Genomic DNA, 21,531 nt, shown 5'->3' with positions numbered 1-21,531 from the left:
AATGGTCATAGACAAAATGGTGATTAGACAAAGTGATGATTGGACCAAATGGTTGTTAGACGAAATGTTGATGGACAGAGTGGCATTAGACTAAATGAAAGGCGACCATGTGGTGAGTGAATGAGTTGGCAGTAGACAAATTACCCTCCAAACTGACTGCTGGCCGGTATATCATTAGAAATAACATGTTTGGTCTGGATTCGGTTTGCTGGTATAACTGTTCCAGTCTGGATGTTATTCATAGAATGAAACATAACACTCCTTTGACTGATGAGGAGAATGAGAATCAAAGATACATTACTAATAGACTTTGGAATGGTCAGTCTCCACATTGGAAGATCTGTTTCACATGAAATTTGGGAACACATGCACAATGGTCTTGTAATTTACAGCGATTTTATCAATATTTATCCAATAATTGCTACTTTTTTTACATTATTTTTCATCTTACAGTTTAATTTAGCAACGAATTAATTATATCTTATTTGTTTAATGACCAAAGCTCTACGGGTGTAAGATGAAGGAATATGATTAACACACAATTGAATGTAATTTTACCATCAATTTAATAAAGTTACAGTTGACATTGCAATTTATTTCATCGCAAATGGCCTACATCTTTTTTTTTCAATACTTTGAACTTATTCTTCAAACCAGAGTAAAATAGAAAAGTCTGCCCTAAATTGAAGAAAATCATTGCTAATTTTTCTCTTTATATTATATATGTATCATAAAACAATAATTTTGCAGATTATACATATAATTAAGTAACAATATAACATAATTGGATAGACAATCATGTTGGCAATAAAATTTCAAAACTAGAACTTTGATTTGAAACAACTTGCAAAATATCTACAAGAATCTTACACTTTCAAGCAATATATTAGCAAGGCACTCTCTTTTTCCAATGTATGCATTTCTCAAGTACTAATTCTCTAAACCATATCTTTTTTATCTTGTTCTTTCTCCGCTTTTACTACTAACCATGCCCCTCAACACATTTTCTGAACAATATAAAGATGCAGAGATGTATACACTATGTTAATGCTGTTAATATTTAAGCTATTTGAAATCGAGTCCAGTTTACCTTGGAGAGTGGATGATAATCTGTCCAATGGGTGGATATCACATCATCAGTTTGTTCTCCTTCAATGAGATAAGCATGGAAGTGTCAATCTAATAGCTGCATCACTTTGAGAAACAATAGCTGTCTACTCTTCTTCTCTGAATAATGAGGATTACTTCCCTATCACATTTCCTTAGCCGGAGAGCAAACACCCCAACATTATAATTCATTACAGGTGCAATTACCTCAGAAAGGCGTTGCACAAAGCGCTAAGGTTCAAAATGTAAAATACACACACCATCTGCACTTTGGAATATAGATCTATCAATTCTCAAATTCCCCATATGATTGTGTATTTGCAGTAAAGGAGAAAACAAACATGGTTGAGGAAGGGATTAACATGTTATTTCATGTTATAAAAAAGGTATTTATCCCTCATCTCTTATTTTATCTCTGATTTTTTATAACATGATTTTTATGAGAATGTAAAAAATGGCAATGCTTATAGCTCACTTTTATACTGCTAAGATTGTTAATATGCTTACTAAGCGGGAGAGGCATATGACAGCCTGGAAGTGACCTTTCTTCCCGAACTAAATGATAGTGGTAGGCCTATTATAGTTCCACAACCTGAAACTATAATTTCTTTCGATCAAGTTTTCTCCTTCTTTCTCCTTTCATCCTTTTTCCCTCAGCTCTATTTTACTCAAGAAATGTAAGCCAGCTGCCATCGTCCATTTGGCAAACCCCAAGTAAAAAATGAACAATAAAATCTGACAATAAAAAATATGTTCCATATCTATGAGAACACCCCCTTTTTAAATAAATGTGGGTTTAGTCAAAACAACATGTCAAATACGATCTACTAAAACTTCACTAGTCACATTAAGAACAGGAAACATAGACTAATTAGGCCTACATAACTTCAATTTTTCAAGAATTCCTTTATAAATTCTGGTAACAAGGAGTATTTTCGCCCTTCTTAAGTTTCACAGTTTTGAAAACAATGATATACATGTATTATAAATAATTCTTATACTAAAGCAGAAAAGTAGCTTGTGCCTGGTAATTCTAATTCTTGTGTATTGTATATTTTATGTGAATCCTGATAACCTGGGATAGATTATTTTCCTTCTTCTGTTGCCATCATTATTTGTTTTTGTATCTGTGAAAACCAGTGAAAAAGGAATTTCCTTTATGGACAATAAATTTAATCTATTCCATTATATTCTAATTTAGTAATTTTCTAGCCAAATTTATATTTCAATCTCTTATGTTCAAGTGAAAATAACTACTTAATGGCCATCATGTGCAAAGAATATCAATAATCGATTGGTGGCCATTTTGAAAATGAAAATTAGAGACCATTGCACAGCTTTTATTTACTACACTTTTGATATTTGGTACGCCTCGATCAATTCTGTAAAAAAATTAATCTGTTGAAATTTGTTTTGAGTTATCTGATATCTTGACTGGACTATCATGCACTCTATTCCTTAGCAGTTTCATTGCATATACATGTACACATATTACATCATCTATTGTATTCATATTCATACCACACAAAATCGATGAGCTCAATCCCACTGCTGCCACCAATAAATACTCCCAGCAAAATCTATGTTGAATACGATTATCATGTCTAATTCATATCTGATCAATCATACTCCACGGTCCATATCAAAAGCAAGCATGCAACTATTAAGGCACAGCAAACAATGTTTGCTCAATTTCTGTCAGTAAACAAAACGATTATTCAATGGCAAACAGTTGACCTTTGTGCTGCACTTGAGTCTAATAAAACATATCAAACTTTGTACATGTATGTGATCCAGCATATCCTTTTCTTGTAAAGAATTATTTTTTTTATGAAAGGGGAGGGGGATAGCTGGATTTTTATCTACAAGCAAATGAAGATTGATATGAACTGAATTTGACAAAAGAATGAACCCAAACATTCTTTTGACAATTAAAATATTCTAGCAACTTTGTGAAGATTATCTTCATTCTGAGATCATCTCTTTTACACCTGCTTCTTAATTCATGAGTATGTCTGTCTTTCATTTTAAGATATCAGTGGAGTGATTTGTGCTACTTTAATCTACTGTTATATTCATTCAACCATTCATTGCTCAAGTCAGATCACTGTGATTATAATACAAAGGCCACAATTATTGGAATTTTCTCTAACTTAAAAGACAACATACTTGGGAAAATAGAACACATTCTATAAATACACAGTGGCAGTGAGACAGAGCGGATTACAACCCCTTCCCTCCCCTAGCCTTTCTGTACATTTTCAAGGGTTGAAAGAAATAGATATGAAAGAGGCAGCACAAAGGTTATGAAAAAATGGATATTCTGGGATATGTTTGCTGAAACTAACATCTGGCTGCATGGAATTCCAGTCTCTACACTGGAGAATATAAAAAATGTGAGAAAAGAGTTGGTCTATGAAAGGACTTTTTTTTAATGCACATGTACCCCGACTGTACGACAATACACCAGACAGTGGCCTAGCTGTATAGCTGTTTCCAGAAGAAGACCAGTGTAATATGCCGGTATACTTTTAAAATATTAATCAAATTGATCTTTAGGTCATCCTCCCCCAATCCTATCCAAATGCCCAGGCAGAGCCCCTGAAAACGGAATTGGAGAATGAATGGAACAAATTGTGCACCCCTTTTTGAGCAGTTGTACCCCATTTCGTTTTGCATGCTCAATTAATTGGAAATTAAAATTTAGGCCTAGATATATCATGAAACTATTTTATAAAATATATTATGAAATGTAACAAGTGTATCAAACTCATCCAATTATCAGACAGATAAATGGGAGAGGGTCATGTGAGATAGACAGGAATAATGGGGATTTATTTAACGATTTCTGACAACCAATGTACAGAGACTGAAACTTTTGGGACCAATTTTGGTATCCATCATGCGAGATGATTTGATTGATCAAAACTTTTAACTATTATCAACATCAGAAGCAAACGTTTACAAGTGACTCAAAATTGCTTAATCACATAAGTTAATTGAAAGGCGAAAGAGAATTCAGTGTGGCTCGACTGCTGCCAGGAGCGAAACCGCCTGGAGTCACGCCGCTGCTGCCAATGCACCTGTTTTCCGTCTTCGTCGGCCTACATCACTCCATAATAATTCGGCCGAAGCCGGCCAGGCGAAGCGAAACCGGAGTGAAGCTCTCACTCTGCATCTGTCCAGTCTTCTGTGAACGAATCTCGCCGCAGAAATACGATGAAGCACAATGCATTAAAACACACAAAGACAAAGAAAAATATTACATTGCACCACAACCAATTAGTGATGAATCTTGCAATCACAGAAAAATAAAAAGTAATGAATACCTTAATACTCCAGAGCACATCTGAGTTGGTCGGCTGCAGCTGATTGGTTGAAAGTTATGATCACGTTGGGCCCGGACGTTGGGTTAGCAGCAGGTGCAGCGCCTTTGTCGTGGTGCATTGTGGCTCCGCTATTTGAGTGTGTATATTTTAAAGCATGCTATTGAAGGGATGGAGCCAATGGGGGGGGGGTGCTTTGGCCCCCCTAGCCCCCAAGATGGTTTAGGCACGAGTGTCTGTTCATTAATCATATACAGCTCCTTCTCTTAGTACACACTATCCAAGACACATATGAGGTGTAGATGGCAGGGGGGGGGGGGGGTCAGGATCATACCATCATACTTGACCCTCAAATGTTCAAGATTCAAGGAAAAAATGAATTAAAAAACAGGATGTGGAGAAAAGGGTTCAAACATTCTTTTTAATATTATGTCCAAATCTATCAGATTTTCACTTCAAAAAGGCAAAAAAAAATTGCCACCTTTTTTAAAAAGAATTTTACTTCTTCAATGTTTGGGAGGGGGCAAATAATACCAAAACATAGAACATTGAACTCGACATTAAAAATTCAACTTGAACAAATGCGTGCAAAATTATTAACAAAATAATTCCTGGCAGAACATTATTCTACACCCCCCCCCCCTCCCCTCTGGTCAATCCTTGATCCACCACAGGTTTAAAGGCTTGGTAGCAGACCAAAAGATCACCTTGTAGCTTGAGAAGAGTGGTAGTGGTGAATGAAGGGGGTGCGTGAATGCCATTTGTGGACCAATATGTCCAACCAGGCATTCCATGTTGATCAGGTCTCTCCTCATCAGGCTACGAATGGAGAATTTTAAGAGGCTATCCCCCCCTCCTGAAAATATTTCAAGTGAATCATGGTTGTTTCTTACATCAGTTTTAGTCGAATGTCTTTGGATATTTGTCTGATTTCATTGTTGTTTATTTATACCAACTCTGTTACCAACTTAATTAAAATTTTGGCCTCACTTGCTTTGCCTTTTCGAAAATTTTGAGAAATTTAGCACTGTTAAAAATTTCATCCTTTTCAGATGTTTTGCCTCAGTATGCTTTTACCTTTATTATTTACCCCTTACATTTTATTTCTACCCAGGAGAGCCTTCAATCAAAATTATTTGCACATAAATCCCCTTCCCACCAAACATTTCTCGCAACAGTTTACTAATCCAGACATAAAGGCTACAATTAAAGTTCATGCCAAGTTCAGTTTGAATGCTTTCATGCAACCATATTGAATGAGAATATACCCCACTCCTTAACATATCAGCCCAATAACACAACATTGCTCTTCCCATTTCTCTCATCTGATCTTCCTCACCCGTGCTCTGCCCCCCCCCCTTCTCTCTCTTTCCTTCTATCTTTTTTCCTCCCCCCCCCCACAAATATCCTTCCCTCCTCTCATTCCGTTCCTCAGGTTTATACCTCTTATATTTCCTATTTATTTCCACTTTCAATTATTTCTCATTGTACCACTGTGCAATGCACCAAAGCCTCCACCGAGAGGCATCCCATAACCACCACAAGACAAAAACCTCATAAAAAGTTGCATTTTTTCATAATACAATTTACTATTGCACAAACATTGATGAGATAGAAAATAATTTACAATTATCCACAAACAGCCTTGCTCTTGATTTTAATTCCCACAATGTCTTTGAGATTGATTGTACATTGTGCTTTGGCAACTGACTCATAGAAGACAAAATTAAATGTAATGGACATGCATCATCTTCAAGAAATACTCTTCTTTTTTTTTGGGGGGGGGGGTAGTACATTGATGAGATTAAATCAGTACAGGCTTTGATATAAAACTTATTTGAATCATACACATATATCATACACATTTTTCTTGAAACAGATGACATGAATTATGTGTTTTCATGCCAAGGAAAGTTGGCAAGGTAGTTCATGAGTGTAGTCTTTTAGCATCAGACCCTATACACTTATCAGATGGAGGCCTTGATAAAAGGGTAAATGTAATCTTGTCTAATTTCTTTTTAATCAAAGGAAAGGAGATGTTAAAGGATTTTTTATTTCAGAATAGTGCTTTGACCCAACATGCTGTTTTTCTGTTTGAGGTAAGATTGCTTGAACAAACTTTATGCAAAAATAATTTTAGCATAGTTTCCACTGCGAAGAAATCGGTGAACACATCCCACTGGGAGCTGAAGCCAAGCACGGGATGAGTGTGCCTTTGCCTTGGTTCGGGCCTTTCTCATATTTAAATTATATATTATAATTTGTCAACAAAATGTATCATATTTTGTAAATATTTTTATATGTTAATTATCATTGATGCTATTAAATATAATTATGACAATGATTTGTATTGTAAATGTCTGTTATACATGTATGAAAATAATTTGTATTATTCTTTATGTTCTGTTGTAAATAAATCTGAATCTATTCAATGAATCACAGGTCAATTATGTAATATACCCCTTTTAACAATGATCAAAGTGAATTGATTTTTGGCATCATACTAGTAGTTGACTAAACAATAACAGTATACTAAAAATATATACTATGTCTCCATGTACATGTATTTTATTTACACAATAAAACTATTTCTTATTATCTACAAATCTATCGTACACATAATACTTTACATCACAATTATTTACAGCACAAACACAACGCGAGTACTAGGAAACAAAAACGATAGGTGTAATGTGAGTTGGCATGCAAATTAAATCTAGAATATACACATTAAACTTACACTGACAGAAAACAGGTACACTATTATGATTATTAAAGAGGGAAACACTTGCAATGTGTTGCTAAATAAATAATTGTAATGCTAGTACATCCAGTTGCATAAATATGGTACATAACTTTATATTGCAATAAGTAGAAATTATATGTGACACATTAAGTACATTAGCATTCCAAGAAAATCATGCACCATTACGTTCCCATGCATAGCAATGTCAAAATAATAACAAAAATAATGATATCATTGTAGATAGCAGCATATCTCGGGGGAAATAACATTTCCAACTTCCCTTCCATTTGTCCCTTTCAGCATCTTTGATGTTTATTAAACTGTCATTTCCTTTTTACTTGTGCCTTTTTTGTTACCTTGATCTCGCACTCATATCTATATATTCAAGGAGGAATTATTCTTCATTCGATCAATATTCCAATTTCATGCTATGACTTAAAATGTTTGTGTAAGGCAAATCTTACAAATTCATTGATATAAATTGATTCACTTAATAATATATCCAAGATATCCAGGCCTAAAATTCCAATATTTTTGAAAAGTAATTTCTAGATAGGGAATAATTTCATATTACAGCACAAGTGGGATATTGAGAGAGAACACAGAATGTCCAAGGCCAATGAGCGAGGATTGACGCAAAGATAAATAAAAAAATAAATAAAAAAAAAGATTAATGTAAGTCCACTTTATAATATCCCCCTGTTGTAAATAGCTTGTGGTCTAGGTGTGTGTGTGTAATTGAGTTTTTATAGGCATGTATCAATCACATGATTGTTTGTGATTGACTTTTAAGGTAATAATTCCAAAAGACATCAACATTTGACAGAGCAAATTCAGAAAACAATGCTTCACTCAGGGGTATGGGTAACATGGCTAGGTTTTGAACCCTGGACTTTCCAGTGTGTAGTCAGGGACCTTAGACTACTTGGTCAAGCACCTCCACAAAGGAAAAGTAGTCCTTGCAAAAAAATTGGTTACTGTGTCCCATCAAGAGCCATCTTGTCATATATAAAGAGCTTAGGTCTGCTGTAATATTTGACATATCTATAAGAACCCACTGTTATTATCATTATCAAGTATAAGTTCTCTGAATATCAAAGTTCTACAGATTTCAACCTGTTATACAAAAGGACATTCTTTTTATGAATCGATTCAAATTAATAACCTACAAAAGTTACCTTTGTCAGTTTGTGTGACTTAATTAGCTACCCAATCTCATTCCCTCCAAGAGAAAAAGCATGTGCATACATGTACAGTACTCATTTCTAAACAACAGAAAATGATAGCACAAATTCAAGTTAAAACCAGACAAGTGTCACTAAGTTGGGAGTCTGATGAAAGGCTGCTTGATCCCGATGAAGCTATTGACTTTTGATCTCATCCAGAGCTTCCACAATCACCTGTGGCCCTCTCGTATTCTACTGATGACTTTCTCCAGTGTCATGGCGATATTCCTATCCCCTTCAAGCTCCAGACGACCCGACATGTAGGCCACAGCGGGGCGTAGCTCTCCTTCAAACATGGCCCGCATGTCATCAATAGACATGGTTAGGGTGACATCAGGGGTGCAAGGGGGTGGTCCAACACCTACTTGACCTGCACCTGTTATACAGCACAAGAAGAGAATACATGAATTAACCATTATTAAACTGGGGGGATTTGACCCCCTCTCAACAAATTTCGCCGCTACGCCGCCGTGCAAATTTTTTTGACCGCGTCGCTCACTGACTTCTTACTTTCAAGTCTTCCGCATCTTTTGAAACCAAATTTGCGACGCCCGGGTACGCGGTTCTGAAATTACGCAATATTTTGTAAGCGCATGCCGGTCCCAAAATTGCTCAAAAACGTGATTTCGTGTACAAAGTCAATGCAGATTGTGTTTTTCAACCAAAAATCATAAATGTATGATTATTTTTACTTTTGTTGGTTTAGATGGATATATCTTGTTATTTATGATCGCAAAAGTGTCCCCGACAAAGTTCATCGAAAAAAACAAAGGTGTGAAAAAACAAAGAAATACATAAGAATTAAAAAAACAATAAGGTACATAAGAAATCAATTATTTTTTGTAGAGTTTCGTTAGAAATGTAAAAATCTATATGTTCGCCAAAAATTAGCATTCTACTAGCTTAATAAATTGAGTTAAATGCCAAAACATACACACAAAAACTACTCATAGGGAGCCTGGAGCCTTACCCAGGATGCAATATTTTTATATGTAGTTTTATATTATAAACATGTACCTACCAAAAATATACACAATTTGGTGTATTACAATATTTGTCAAATAATGAAATATTTACAGAATTGTACCAAGAACCCCTGAGTTTTCAATAAAGAGTAACATCACAATTTTAAAACCAAAAGTAACAAGAAAATTCTGAATGTTTTGTGAAATGGTGTAATTATCAAGTCTATCCTCATTCACATGGCCCTATGGCAAAGCATGTGTTACAGCACAGTTACGCTTTCAAACAAGGGTTAAATTGATATTGAATAACCATAGAGGATCACAGTCTGACACTGTTTCAGCAAGCTGTTAAAGAAAATCACCAAAATAATGAAAACAAGCTAAAGATCAACAAAACAAATATGCATACAAGGTAAAAACCGATAATGTACAGAATTCCATTTGCTAATCATTGAGAAATAAATCACTTTCAAAAAGAATTGTTTGGGAAATTATTATGTCTCTACATAAAAGTTCAACTTACAAACACTTTAATACTAATTTTGTTGGATTCTCTTGGAATTTATTTTACTGTTACCACAACTTGACTTATGTTAAAATAGATAGATAATGGGGCGATACAAGACACATACCTCTGGCTAAATCCAGATAATAAAGTCCACCGCTTGCACCGGTCACGTTGAACTTGAAGACCGCACCTACTTCTTCCACTAGCTGCTCGTCCAATACCGGTTGGACCAGCTGGATGAGTTGTTCGGGCGTGGCTGGAGTATTACCCCCCAGCTCCACCAGGTTTGATGCGACGGGTACAGAATGGGGTACCGTAAGGCGTGGTTGGTGGTAGGTGTTGGGTGAGGATGCCATGGTGAGGGCAGGGGTTTGGTTTGGTGATGTGGTTACCATGGAGAGGAGGGATGCAAGGGCCGATGACGGCTCTCCCTTTTGGGGTTTGGCTCCAGCTATGAATTGATGAGCAGACAAGCTTTTAAATTAGTATATATAGTGAAGAGGTACACCTATGCATTTACTGGATACTGCACATGCATTGCTTTTCATACCAATTCCATGTTCATAAATTTTGCAAATGAATGTAAGCTATTTTAGACTGTCAAGTGTCAATTAAAAATGACATAAAATATTGCCATAGCATCGATTAAAAGAAAAGTGATAAATGTAATTTTTGCATGATGAATGCTCGATAATTTTTTTTTATTCCACCTCCATTCTTAGTATTGATCATTTTCTTAATGTCAATCTCCCCAGACAACCATTATATTTGCCTGCTCTAAATACAGTATTTATAACATTTATTTCTACAAGGAAGAGCATTGGTAACACAGAAACTGTTCATCAGAATATCTGTACAAGAACTGTCATTCAAATAGAAAATTCATGAAATGCAGTAATAATTTGTTCTCATACCTGCCATTTGTCCTGCCATTTGTCCTGCAACTTGGCCCAGGACTCCAGTCACCTTCTGGAAGTCTACAGAAGCTGACGTGGCGTCTTGAATCACTGTGATTTCAGAACTATAAGAATATAAAACATGTAAAAACATTGTACAGTTCTTCTTCATTAGTTATCACAAGAACAAGCAAGTTCTGAGTATACATCGTCATGTCGGTGCAGGAACACTCTTAGCATCACACTTCCGCGCACCCTATCGGTGCAGGAACGCCCTCAAGCAATGCCTTTATGCGCGCAACTAGGGGCGTTTCTGCCCGCATACAATGCACGAAAGTATGTGCTAAGGGCGTTCCTGCAACAACACGACGCTAAATATTATGACCTCTGACATGTCAAAACTAATCCAATCATCACTTCTATGAGCTGGTGTTGATCCATCAAGCATTTATAAGTTTGAAGAGAATGAAAACAGGAAGGAAAGAAGGACGGATCAACAACCTGAAAGCACATGCCTATGGCAACCACCTCCAGAGGGCGGAGGCATAAAAAAAACTTCCGTATATGATTGACCTGCTGATTTGCAAAGTAACTAAAATAGCACACAGGCTCAACCCAAATAGTAGATTGCAAAAATGGCTTGAAAAGATTATTATCCATGACTTTCCAGAAGTTATTATTGAATACTATGACTTCCCCTAAATTATTGCTTCTGGAAATAGCTATCAAACTGTGACTTAACAGAAATTTTGTGACTAATAAAAATGCTGAATAAAGCTCACATTTCTGCTTGCCTCATTTACATGCCCCAAATCAGAGTGACTTTTCGTTTCTAGAAATAAGCATTTATAAAATCTCTGATTTTCTAAGAGACTTTGTGACTAGTATAAACCCTAACAAAGCTCATATTTCTGCTCTTTTAATGTCCAAACCCAAGAGAAGATTTTTTTTTCTGGAAATGCATATTGTTTAATTCCCTGACTTTAGGTGATCCATATAAACCCTAATCAAAACTCACATTTCTGCTCTGCTGATTTCTACGCCCCAGTTCAACGTGGCAGTGTTCATAAGATCCTGCATCTCAGCGTTGATGAGGGCTTTGTCCCGTTCGATGGCAGAGAGTTCCCTGGAGCTGAGTAGGTTGAGGAGGATGGTGTGTCCAAGGTTCCGCATGGCGTGGTTCATGTCCTGGATGGAAGCTATCGACAGCGCCACGTCCATGATGCGGTGGTAGACTATCGCACCCGCTGAGATGGCAGCACCATTGGACGTCAACAGCTGAGAAAGACAAAAAGAACAAGTGAAAGTACAAGGGGACAAGTGCTATCAACTTCACAAAACTGAACTTTTCTCCAAAATCAAAATGACTGGAAGATCTGATGCCAGCAGAGCTGCCAACATGAAGAAGAGCATTGAAAGATATCAAAAGCTGAAAATCAGTATTTTGGCCAGTAAATCAATATTTTCAATGAATTACCAAAGAAACAATAGGCTACATAAAACTGAAGTTTAGAAATCACTATCTTGCAAGAAACCATCAGTAGTGTACTAACTTTTCAGTACTCATTGACAATCAAAAGTAACCATTTAGGACTTACACTGGATTTTTATAATGGTATAAATGCAACTCTTTCTGCAAGTGCACAGAAGATCCCTCTCATGAAACAACAAGTTCCACTTGTGCTAGTCTGGTGTGAAGACCAACCTGTTCTTCAAAGTTGCAATCAGGGTCTGCGCCTGCAGACTAACCAAATGATGCTCCTGAATTGAATGGCTGAATTCAGTACAAGACATTTAAAAAAAACATCAAAATATTTCAAAACCCTTGTATTCCTGGATGTCTTTTTTTCATCCAACAAAACACTATACTACAACACAGACATCAAAATTTGACAACTTTCTCACAAAGTTACTTTTTTTTTCTTTTTAGCCTGTGTATAAACAGACTATTTTGATTCAGACTCACTTGTTGCGGTGGAACATTGAAGGCTCTGGTTCTCATGTCAACTATCTGCCACTTATCAATAAAAGGATTGACGAGAACCACTCCTGAAAATAAGAGATAATCAAACCAAATAAATAATAATGAAATTCTAATACATTCTAATATTTTAAAGAGCTTGAAGCCTTGCTCAATAAAGTCCGCAACATTATTGATAGTGCTCGAATATGGTGATTCAACAGATCACCTCACTTATGCCAATAAACATGCAATACATCCTTCAAGTCCCTAAATTGTCTAAAGTTGGTCAGGCAAACTTATGACATCATGATTCTAAATGATGTAAAGACTCATGTCATTATAATATCATTAAAATTTAATATTACTTCATGACTTAGGTTGAATAATTTTATGTGTTTGAACACTCAATTCTTATCAGATTATTTTGCAAGGAAAAAAAAAATGCTGCATACATCTCCAACATAATATTTTATGCCTCTTATTGAACTTTCATGGAGTTTGTACACAAAAAAAATGTGTTTCAGTTTTTATTCTGAGCTTTGCCATGCAGAAACAAAAATACAATATGAAGATGAGAGAATTGTTACCTGGTCCTTGTGGTGCTCTCATTCGACCCAGTCTGAATATAACAATCCTCTCAAACTGCTGAACCATCTGAAAGAAAAGTACATTGTTTAATATGTTGGGGGAAGAGAAACACACACACAAATCATGTAATGACTTTTTATTGTATTGATTTGTTTTCACCCCCCCCCCTCCTTCTTTCTCTTAGACTTATTTGTAATTATGTTATGATTATGATTATATTGTTCATTTTACATGTATTAACATGATTTATTCTTACATTGGGGCCAATTTATACAAGCAGTTGTGCTTTCTTTGACCCCTCCACATGTAATATATCTCTTCATGTCAATTATTTGTATATAATGTATATTTTTAACTGTGGAAATAAATTTGAATGTATGATGTGTCAATTTTCTGGCGTTATTAGAGATATGTACAAATCAGGAGCTGCCTTCTTCAATATTTGCCTTAAAGGGAGAATTTGAAAGATTTGGGAGATCTTCTCAATTACACACAATCAAAATCTCATCTTATATAGTATGATATCAATAAGATAGAATGCACTTACCTTTATGGCTACCCATCCTGATACAGGAAAGGTCAAGAGAAGCAAGATAAAACTCAAAAGAATAACCACAGTACTGCATACAGAGGATATGATTGAAGGCTTATATTCTGCAGAAAATGATAACATATGAGAAACTGTTATAACATAGGGTGCCTGAACAGAACAAAATGTTTGCATATTTGTTTCTCTTTTTATATAAACCACTTTTCAAGTTTGGAATGGGATAAAAATTTCAGCATTACCGGTAAGCTTTCTGAAATCGAATTATTAAATTTGTATTAGAGCTCAAAGGTTCCTTTAGAAAATAGTACTGAGAGAGGTTGCTACATTAAGACATCAAAATTCACAGAAAATCAAGATTCTACAGCCACTACACTTTGGTATGCTTGGAATGTTAGAACTGATAGTCGAATATTGTTCTCATGAGGGTTTTAAGTGTGTGTATTCATTAGCACGGTACCATCATGGATAAGAGAAAATAACATTAAAACATATACAATAATAATAACAATCCGCTTTTATATAGCGCTTAATACATGGGAACGACGTGTCTAAGCGCTTTACAGATATATTATTACCCCGGTCATCAGATTCAATCTGTCATTCCCGCACACAATGTGTGCACATCCTCCACTCCCTGGGTAGTATTCCAGTCAGTCACCGGCGAGGCGCACACAGTACTGGACAAGCTACAATCACTTTCACATCCTACCGGGTACCCATTTAGCACCTGGATCAAGAGTGGTAAACTGTGGATCAACGCCTTGCCAAAGGACGCCAGGTGGGTTTCGAACACACGAGTCAGAAAGACTACACCACGGCTCCTCCCACAATGGCCCAACTTCACTAAAGTTGTTTTAAAACCATGGTTCAACACCATGTTTTATGCAGATTTCATGAATTTATTATGCGTATATTGACAAAGGGTAAAACATTCAATGCACATTTTTGTCACAAGGCACTAAATTGCTATGGATTGAACCAACTGTTAAATAAATAATCTATAAATAAAAAAGTGAACTCCTTGAGCTCATTAAGCCAATAAACCTGCAAGCTATACCAAAAATCTTTGAGCACACTCTGACAAATATTCATTAATGGACTCTTTCTATAAAAAAACACAATGCTAGAACCTTAATTAATTCATGAAATCTGCATAAACTCTTTTCTTTAACCATAGACTCAACTCAAAACCACTTCTATATCAATATTTTCACCTTTCACTTCATTGAGATAAGGTGGGACAGCCTTGCTGTAAGAGAACACAGACTTGAAGTTGTGTACAGAGCTGAAGTCTAAAGCCACGGAATCCTTGGCTGGGCTGCTCTCTGCACTGTCCGTCATTGGCAGTCGGCTGTACTGGACACGCGGCATGGTAGAAAAAAAGATTCAATGTTCTCCTAAAATGAAAACAAAATAGATTACTAAATTTCAGTTTAAATGAGCACAACAAAAAATATTTGTTTCTTTTTTATTTTTCTTTAAGTCCCATAAATATTTCTAACAATACAAGTTTGACCATTCACTGAAAATTTTATTGTTCTATCAAGTCATGTCCTTATTAAAGGGATCCAAATTAAAGCTAAGCATATAGGCCTATGTCTGATATTCTGAAAAAGTGCTGTTGTTAGAAATGAATTACCCTTATTGCTGTTTCCAGATGAACTTCTTTTTAAAAACAGTAATACCGTACAGTGCAAGACTCTTTGGTTTAACGCACCAGGCTGGTGGGTGTTTCAAAAAGCTGTTCGTAAGATATTCATAACTTTACTTACGACTGGTGATCCTTTCTTGTGCTAGGTGATATCCCTATGTAATTGAGTTATGACCTAAGAACATGTTCCAGTCATGCGTAAAGTCGTTTGTGACTTTACGAACAGCTTTATGAAACTCCACCAGGTTAGAAGAGTGCACAGTTGAGTTTAGTCGAAATGTAGGTGGCTTTCTTCGACCTTGGCTTTGATCTTAGGTGATAAACTATGAACTTTGTTTGAGAAATGATTCTAGGCCATTAACATTATTCACAAAAAAGTGAGTTTCTTATATGATTTCCAAAGAGGATGCAGAAGTCGATAGCCCTAAAGATTAGTGCCCAAAGTTCAGAAAAGTCATTTTAAGGAAACCAAAACCCAGGAAGACAGGCAATCTTATTGGAAATAGTAAAATGAGAGGAACAATTCAAAACAAGTTTCAGCAAAATCGGTTGTGAAATCAAAGGCAGATCCAGGAGGACCCAAGGGGCCCGGGCCCCCCTATTGGCAGAGCAAAAAAAGGGGGAAAGAAAGAAAAAAAGAATGGGAGAAGAAAAAAGAAGAGGAAAAGAGAGGAGGAAGATGAGTGAATAAAATATGGGGAAGAGCTGGAAAATAAAAATAAATCTTTCATGTCACTACATGTATATAAAATTTTTGCCCCCACTTTGCGCTCGCATTGCCTGTTCAATGATATATATCTTGCTTAAGAGGCTGATATGGAGCTTAAAATATCAAGTTTTGAAGTCAAAATACAAAACATATTTCAGCTCAGCTTCAAGCTTTCATTATTTTGTGTGATTTACAAACTGATTTTTTTTAAAGTGCTCTGTGAAATGTCCTTTTTATGGTCTGAATATTAAACATTTTTACCTTTATTTGATTATTCGCATTATTTAATTTGTCAAGTACCTATTCTCTTCGAGTATTTCATAAAGTTCATCCTATTCATAACTACAAAAGTGCTTAAAATTACCAGTTTTCAGGCCTTAATGTCAACAAATTTTGTGCTCTCATTAAGGCTTATTGGATTAATTAATGAGATAAAAACATTTTCAAAAGTTCCTAATAATTAAATTGTCCCTTTTTTCAGAATGGAATATTGACAAGTTTCATCTAACGCTTAGAAAGAGGAATAGGAAGATAGTCATCATTTTCATATGATGACATAATATCCTGAGAATGTCCCGGTCCTAGGTCAAAATAATAATAAAAAATATCAGCTTGCATTATTCATTAAGTGTGATCCATATTCACTTCACAACTTCCTTATACAGTGCTTGAAAAAGTGCTTAAATTGTTATCGGAATATTACATATTTTCAGCTCGCGCATCGTGCTCACAATGCTTGATTGTTGAAATATGTAATAATAATAATAATAATAATAGTCAGTTCTTGTATAGCGCATAACACATTATAAATAACGTCTCTATGCGCTTCCAAAGGACTTGGATATTATTACCCTGGCTTTAGCCCCGCAGCCTTTTACAGCGCTGGGGCATTTCAAGGAATAAATTCCTGCCAGGTACCCATTCACCTCACCTATCATCTTCATGTATCATCTTCATGTATCATCTTCATGTATCATCTTCATATATCATCTTCATGGCTAACTGCAAAAAGTCCTTGACAGGTTCCTTTTTGATACAGCCAGAACATAATAGTAAAACTTTCTGCTCTGCTTTTGTACATTTTGATTAGTACACAAACATTGCTCCACACATTCAATTTTCAGGACGAAATACATGAAATTCAAAATTTTTTTGCTTGCACTATTTAAATAGTCTTAAGAAATGCTGTGCATCATCATCATCAAGAAATGATTATACATCTATTTTTGGGGGTATAAAATAATGCTAAGACGTGACTGTTAGGACTATTCCTTCAAAGAAACAAACAAAAATCAACTTTGAGCGGTTGATCGTGGAAAATGTGGGTGAAACAAATTTTTAGTGAATTATACCATTATTTTCTTCCAAAATGATTTGGTCCATTTAGAACTTGTACTCAAGTCAAGATTGAAGGGGAAAAAATTACTGGTATTGATATGACCTTGGAGGTTCTACTTTGACCATTTCTGTCTGGACCAGGACCAAATTTGAGTGTCAAAATCAAGGAAAAGTTAGAATCTAGATGCATCTGAGCTTATATTCTAGTTGATCGAACAATATGAATCCTCATCAATGATGATGATTAACTGTCAAAAATACACGTCTACTGGTTGATCTAGGTGAATATCTCTCTTTCTAAGACACTTTTCTTTGAATTGATGCTGCATTGCCATTGGACAGGCTGGATTCTAAATCTAGATAAAAAAAAATAATGGAAAAGAACTTAGAATAATTAATCACACAGTCTAACTTAGCTTCTAAAGGGCAAACTTTGTATTAGTCCTGTTATTCTCTTAATTTCCATTCAATTGCAATAACTTTCTGTGTTAGAGTAGGTCTAATCTTTTTTTGAAAAGATCATGACTGAAACAGATGGAACACAGATTTGACAAGTGACATCTGATGATACCCCCCCCCCCCTCAACTTAACTTCAGTCTAACCATTCTTGGCTCCAGAGCTTCTCGAGTTATGAATTAACATGACAGATGCTCTTTTTTTTAATATGATTTTGCAATCTATCAAAATTCACAAATTTCACTGGCAACCTACATGTAGATCTAGACCAAATAATCAGTCTACTTCCGTCAGGATATGCTCCACTGAGACTTTGCTTCACGGCGATCCCCTCCCTCCATGGACCGAAGCATCCCATACGTACTGCCATAGTGGTGGTAGATATCATGCAATGATGGTAACACGAACGTGATTGGCTGGCGCAATCGTATTTTCTAAAAGTGAGACACGACGATGAATGATCACCCAACCTGTCACCAGCTCTTTGGAATTAAATTTTGGATTTTACATCACATTTTGAGAAACTGATAGGCCTAAGCTAATTGCAATCGTTAAATGTTAATTTTCATTCCGACGCTTTGTTTCCCCCATTAAAAGTGGGATTATTTAACTTAAACTAGACTCTAGAGAAATTGAAGAGGATTTCCCCAGCCAGAGCCGGCTGGCCAGTCCAGGCCATATTTTAGTTGCTACTACTAGGCCTAGATCTAGATAGTCGTTAGACAAAAAGCTTCGGTCTCTCTTATGTTGGTTGTTCCGCTGAATTCCGTTGGCTCCTCTCACCAATTACAGAGACCGAAGTTATAACTCGATCTGTACAGGGACTCACTGGCCATATGTTTATGTATGAAGTTCGGATAAACCAGGGACGTGGGTCGTGGGAGTTGCGCGGCAGCCGAAGTAAGTCACTCTTTTTTCCCCTTTGAAGTTTATTTTTCCCGTTTTGGTGCATTTCAGGCCAAAACGGAATAATCGTTATTTTGGTCCAGTTCTTTTTATATATTTTATGAAATAAAGACAAAATCGATGAGCCATGTCAGGGGATTTTGCATTGTTAACCCCCTAATGGTGACTGCACGATCGCGAGCCGTCTGTGTACGAGAAATTTTAAAAAATGTTAATAAAAAACTTCTCAAACAGAGGGCTGCCAGGTGTCTAGATAGTCGTTAGCATCGCACGGAGAACCACCACCACTACTAAAAGTCCTATGGGAGTCTTCCATCTGTTTAGGACTAGGCAAGAGTTCCAGAAAATGTTTGAAAAAAAACCCTCCGAAACAGCAGATTTTTCAGTCTCCTTGCGACCTGGCCCAGCTAGCGCAAGCTTAGACCAAAACCTTCGGTCTCTGTTATGTTGGTTGTTCCGCTGAACTCCAGCATTGGCTCCACTAACCAAATACGGAGACCGAAGTTCTAGCTCGATCTGTACTAGTATGATGGTGGGCCCCAAGTCTGCGCACCTAACAATTTGAGATAAGATTTAACATGAATCTCTTTTTATTTCACAAAATTTTTCAGTTAATAATGTTCCTTATATTATTAAGAGTAAGTGTACCAAATTTCTCATTAAAAAATGAAAGAAAATATAGGATTTTCTGGAAAAAACCTTGGGCAGTCATTTTCAGATTGAAAAAAAAAATGGTACCCCATGTCTGCACACTCATTCACTTAATTTGCACACGATTCGGGGATTTTGATGAGAAAGGCTGCATTTGAGGCCGTCACATGAAATGCCCTAAATTAATTATTTTTCCACCATTTTGAGTCGGATTTTTTATGAATACCTGTCTATGTATTGCATGTGTAAAGTTTGTGCTCGTTGCGTATCTTCTTTTAGTAGAATCGCGCAGATACGCGTGTGCGAAGACAAGGGGGACTGCGCAGACTAGGGCAGTAGAGGCGCACGGCCAATATTGGGAGACTCTCTCCTATAGGGGAGACAATCTCCCACATTGGAGACTTTCTTTGCAAAAGGACAAAAGAAACAACACCAACAAAAGCATGATTTTTTTCCACGTAAAATTTTGTCTCGCTGAGGTCAGAAGCCCATTTGTTTTGTGTGTGATTGACAACAAAATTCCTTATCAAAACAAAAGTAGACGGTGAATTTTTAAAGTAGACGGTGAAAAGGGGTTATTTTTCATGAGGAATCTGCTTATCACATTTTTATTTGCCGCCAAGGTAATCCTTTTGCAGCAAATGTAAACAAAGGAAATTGGTCTCCAAAACTGGAGACTGTCTCTGAAATTGGATACCCAAATTCTTTACAAAAGTCTCTGATATTGGAGATAATCTCCCACAATGGAGACAGTCTCCAATATTGGCCGTGCGCCTCTACTGTAGGGGGAACTTGCCATATGATAGGGATTACAGGCCTCAATGGCCATATGTTTATTATGTATCATAGTTCGGATAAAACAGGGTCAGGGAAGTGAAGTTGCACGTCAGCCAAAGTAGGTCACTGTTTTTTCCCCTTTTAAGTTTATTTTTCCCCGTTTCGTTGCATTTCAGGCCAAAACGGAAATCTTTATTTTGGTACGGTTCTTTCTAACGTTATAATTATTCATGAAAAGAAAAGACAAAAATCGATAAGCCCCATCCGGGCGATTTTGCATTGTTAACCCCTAATGGTGGCTGCACGATCGGATAGCGAGCTGTCTGTGTACGAGGAGAAATTAATAAAAAATTAAAATGTTAAAGACTCCTCGAAACAGACGGCTGCCAGCTGTCTAGCGCGAGCTCAGCGATCGACAACAGCATTCGGCGACAGCTAGGGATCCGACCGGATCAGCTCCGGCAGCGCGGCCACCGAGCAAGCCGTTGACAGTCATAGCTGTTTTACTTAGCCTTAGGCAGCGTCTTATTTCAATTAAACAGCTTATATTTAAACATTACCCATATCATTTTTGTTTATTTATTAGACCATCATCATTATTCATTAACATGAGAAAGAATTTGGCATTGTAAATACTACAATGTGATATATTTACCAAAACTTGTTTCTAATCACGATCTCACCGCAGAGCTCCAATTAGCGCCATCTTCCACCGATTCAGCGTACGGTGGTATACGTACGGTACGGGTTGCGGTGCCGTATAATTTTTGAAGGGGGAGGCCGGGGGCGGGGACGGGCCGGAGGGGCTACAATATGAGACATATAGCATCTATGCCTTTATAATATCAGCCAGAAACTTGTAACATTCAATTATTGTGTACATTTTAATTTTCTGATTTTATCTGGAATTTGAGCCACTGCGGCTGCTTACAAATCAAGCCAGTCTTCATAGGCCTATAAAAAAATGTTGAATATAAACACACACCTGCACACAATCTTCCCTGCCCCCCACGTACCCCCCCCCCCCCACTCACTCCATTCTCTCACTCTCTGTTTCATGATTACGGCGATTGTGATGATGTGGTTGAGGAAGACCATTATAATTAATGATTGATGATGGTGATGTTGCTGCTGATGATGATGGTGGTGGTGATGATGATAATGATC

At 36.5% G+C, this 21,531-nt stretch overlaps 2 protein-coding genes across 6 annotated transcripts in view; both read right to left on the bottom strand.

Annotated features, from left to right (window-relative positions):
• Positions 1-4,578, bottom strand: part of LOC129282092 (cadherin-23-like) — a 56,280-nt gene extending 51,702 nt beyond the window's left edge. Inside the window, exons 1-2 of one of the 5 annotated variants that reach the window (XM_064113508.1) lie at positions 4,437-4,578; positions 1,091-1,149 (exon numbers count right to left, since the gene is read on the bottom strand). The gene's annotated coding sequence lies outside the window, so the exon portion shown is untranslated. Of the gene's footprint in view, positions 1-1,090; positions 1,150-4,097; positions 4,326-4,436 lie in introns of those variants that run through there. The other 4 variants (XM_064113511.1, XM_064113507.1, XM_064113509.1 and 1 more) reach the window with 4 other exon arrangements.
• A 1,477-nt stretch (positions 4,579-6,055) lies between these two features.
• On the bottom strand, positions 6,056-21,109 carry LOC129281188 (stomatin-like protein 1). Its single transcript, XM_064112999.1, has 9 exons — positions 21,020-21,109; positions 15,090-15,272; positions 13,873-13,979; positions 13,325-13,391; positions 12,741-12,823; positions 11,793-12,052; positions 10,793-10,899; positions 10,003-10,329; positions 6,056-8,781 (listed from the first exon to the last, which is right to left on the bottom strand). Exons 2-9 carry the CDS (start codon positions 15,244-15,246, stop codon positions 8,576-8,578), a joined length of 1,314 nt encoding a protein of 437 aa, XP_063969069.1. The 5' UTR covers positions 15,247-15,272; positions 21,020-21,109; the 3' UTR covers positions 6,056-8,575.
• Between the last annotated feature and the right edge of the window lie 422 nt (positions 21,110-21,531).

The sequence above is a fragment of the Lytechinus pictus genome, chromosome 18 (assembly GCF_037042905.1).
Source record: "Lytechinus pictus isolate F3 Inbred chromosome 18, Lp3.0, whole genome shotgun sequence".
Lineage (NCBI taxonomy): Eukaryota > Metazoa > Echinodermata > Echinoidea > Temnopleuroida > Toxopneustidae > Lytechinus > Lytechinus pictus.
Note: the sequence above shows the minus strand (reverse complement) of the source record. Positions and strands in the feature narration are given on the sequence as shown.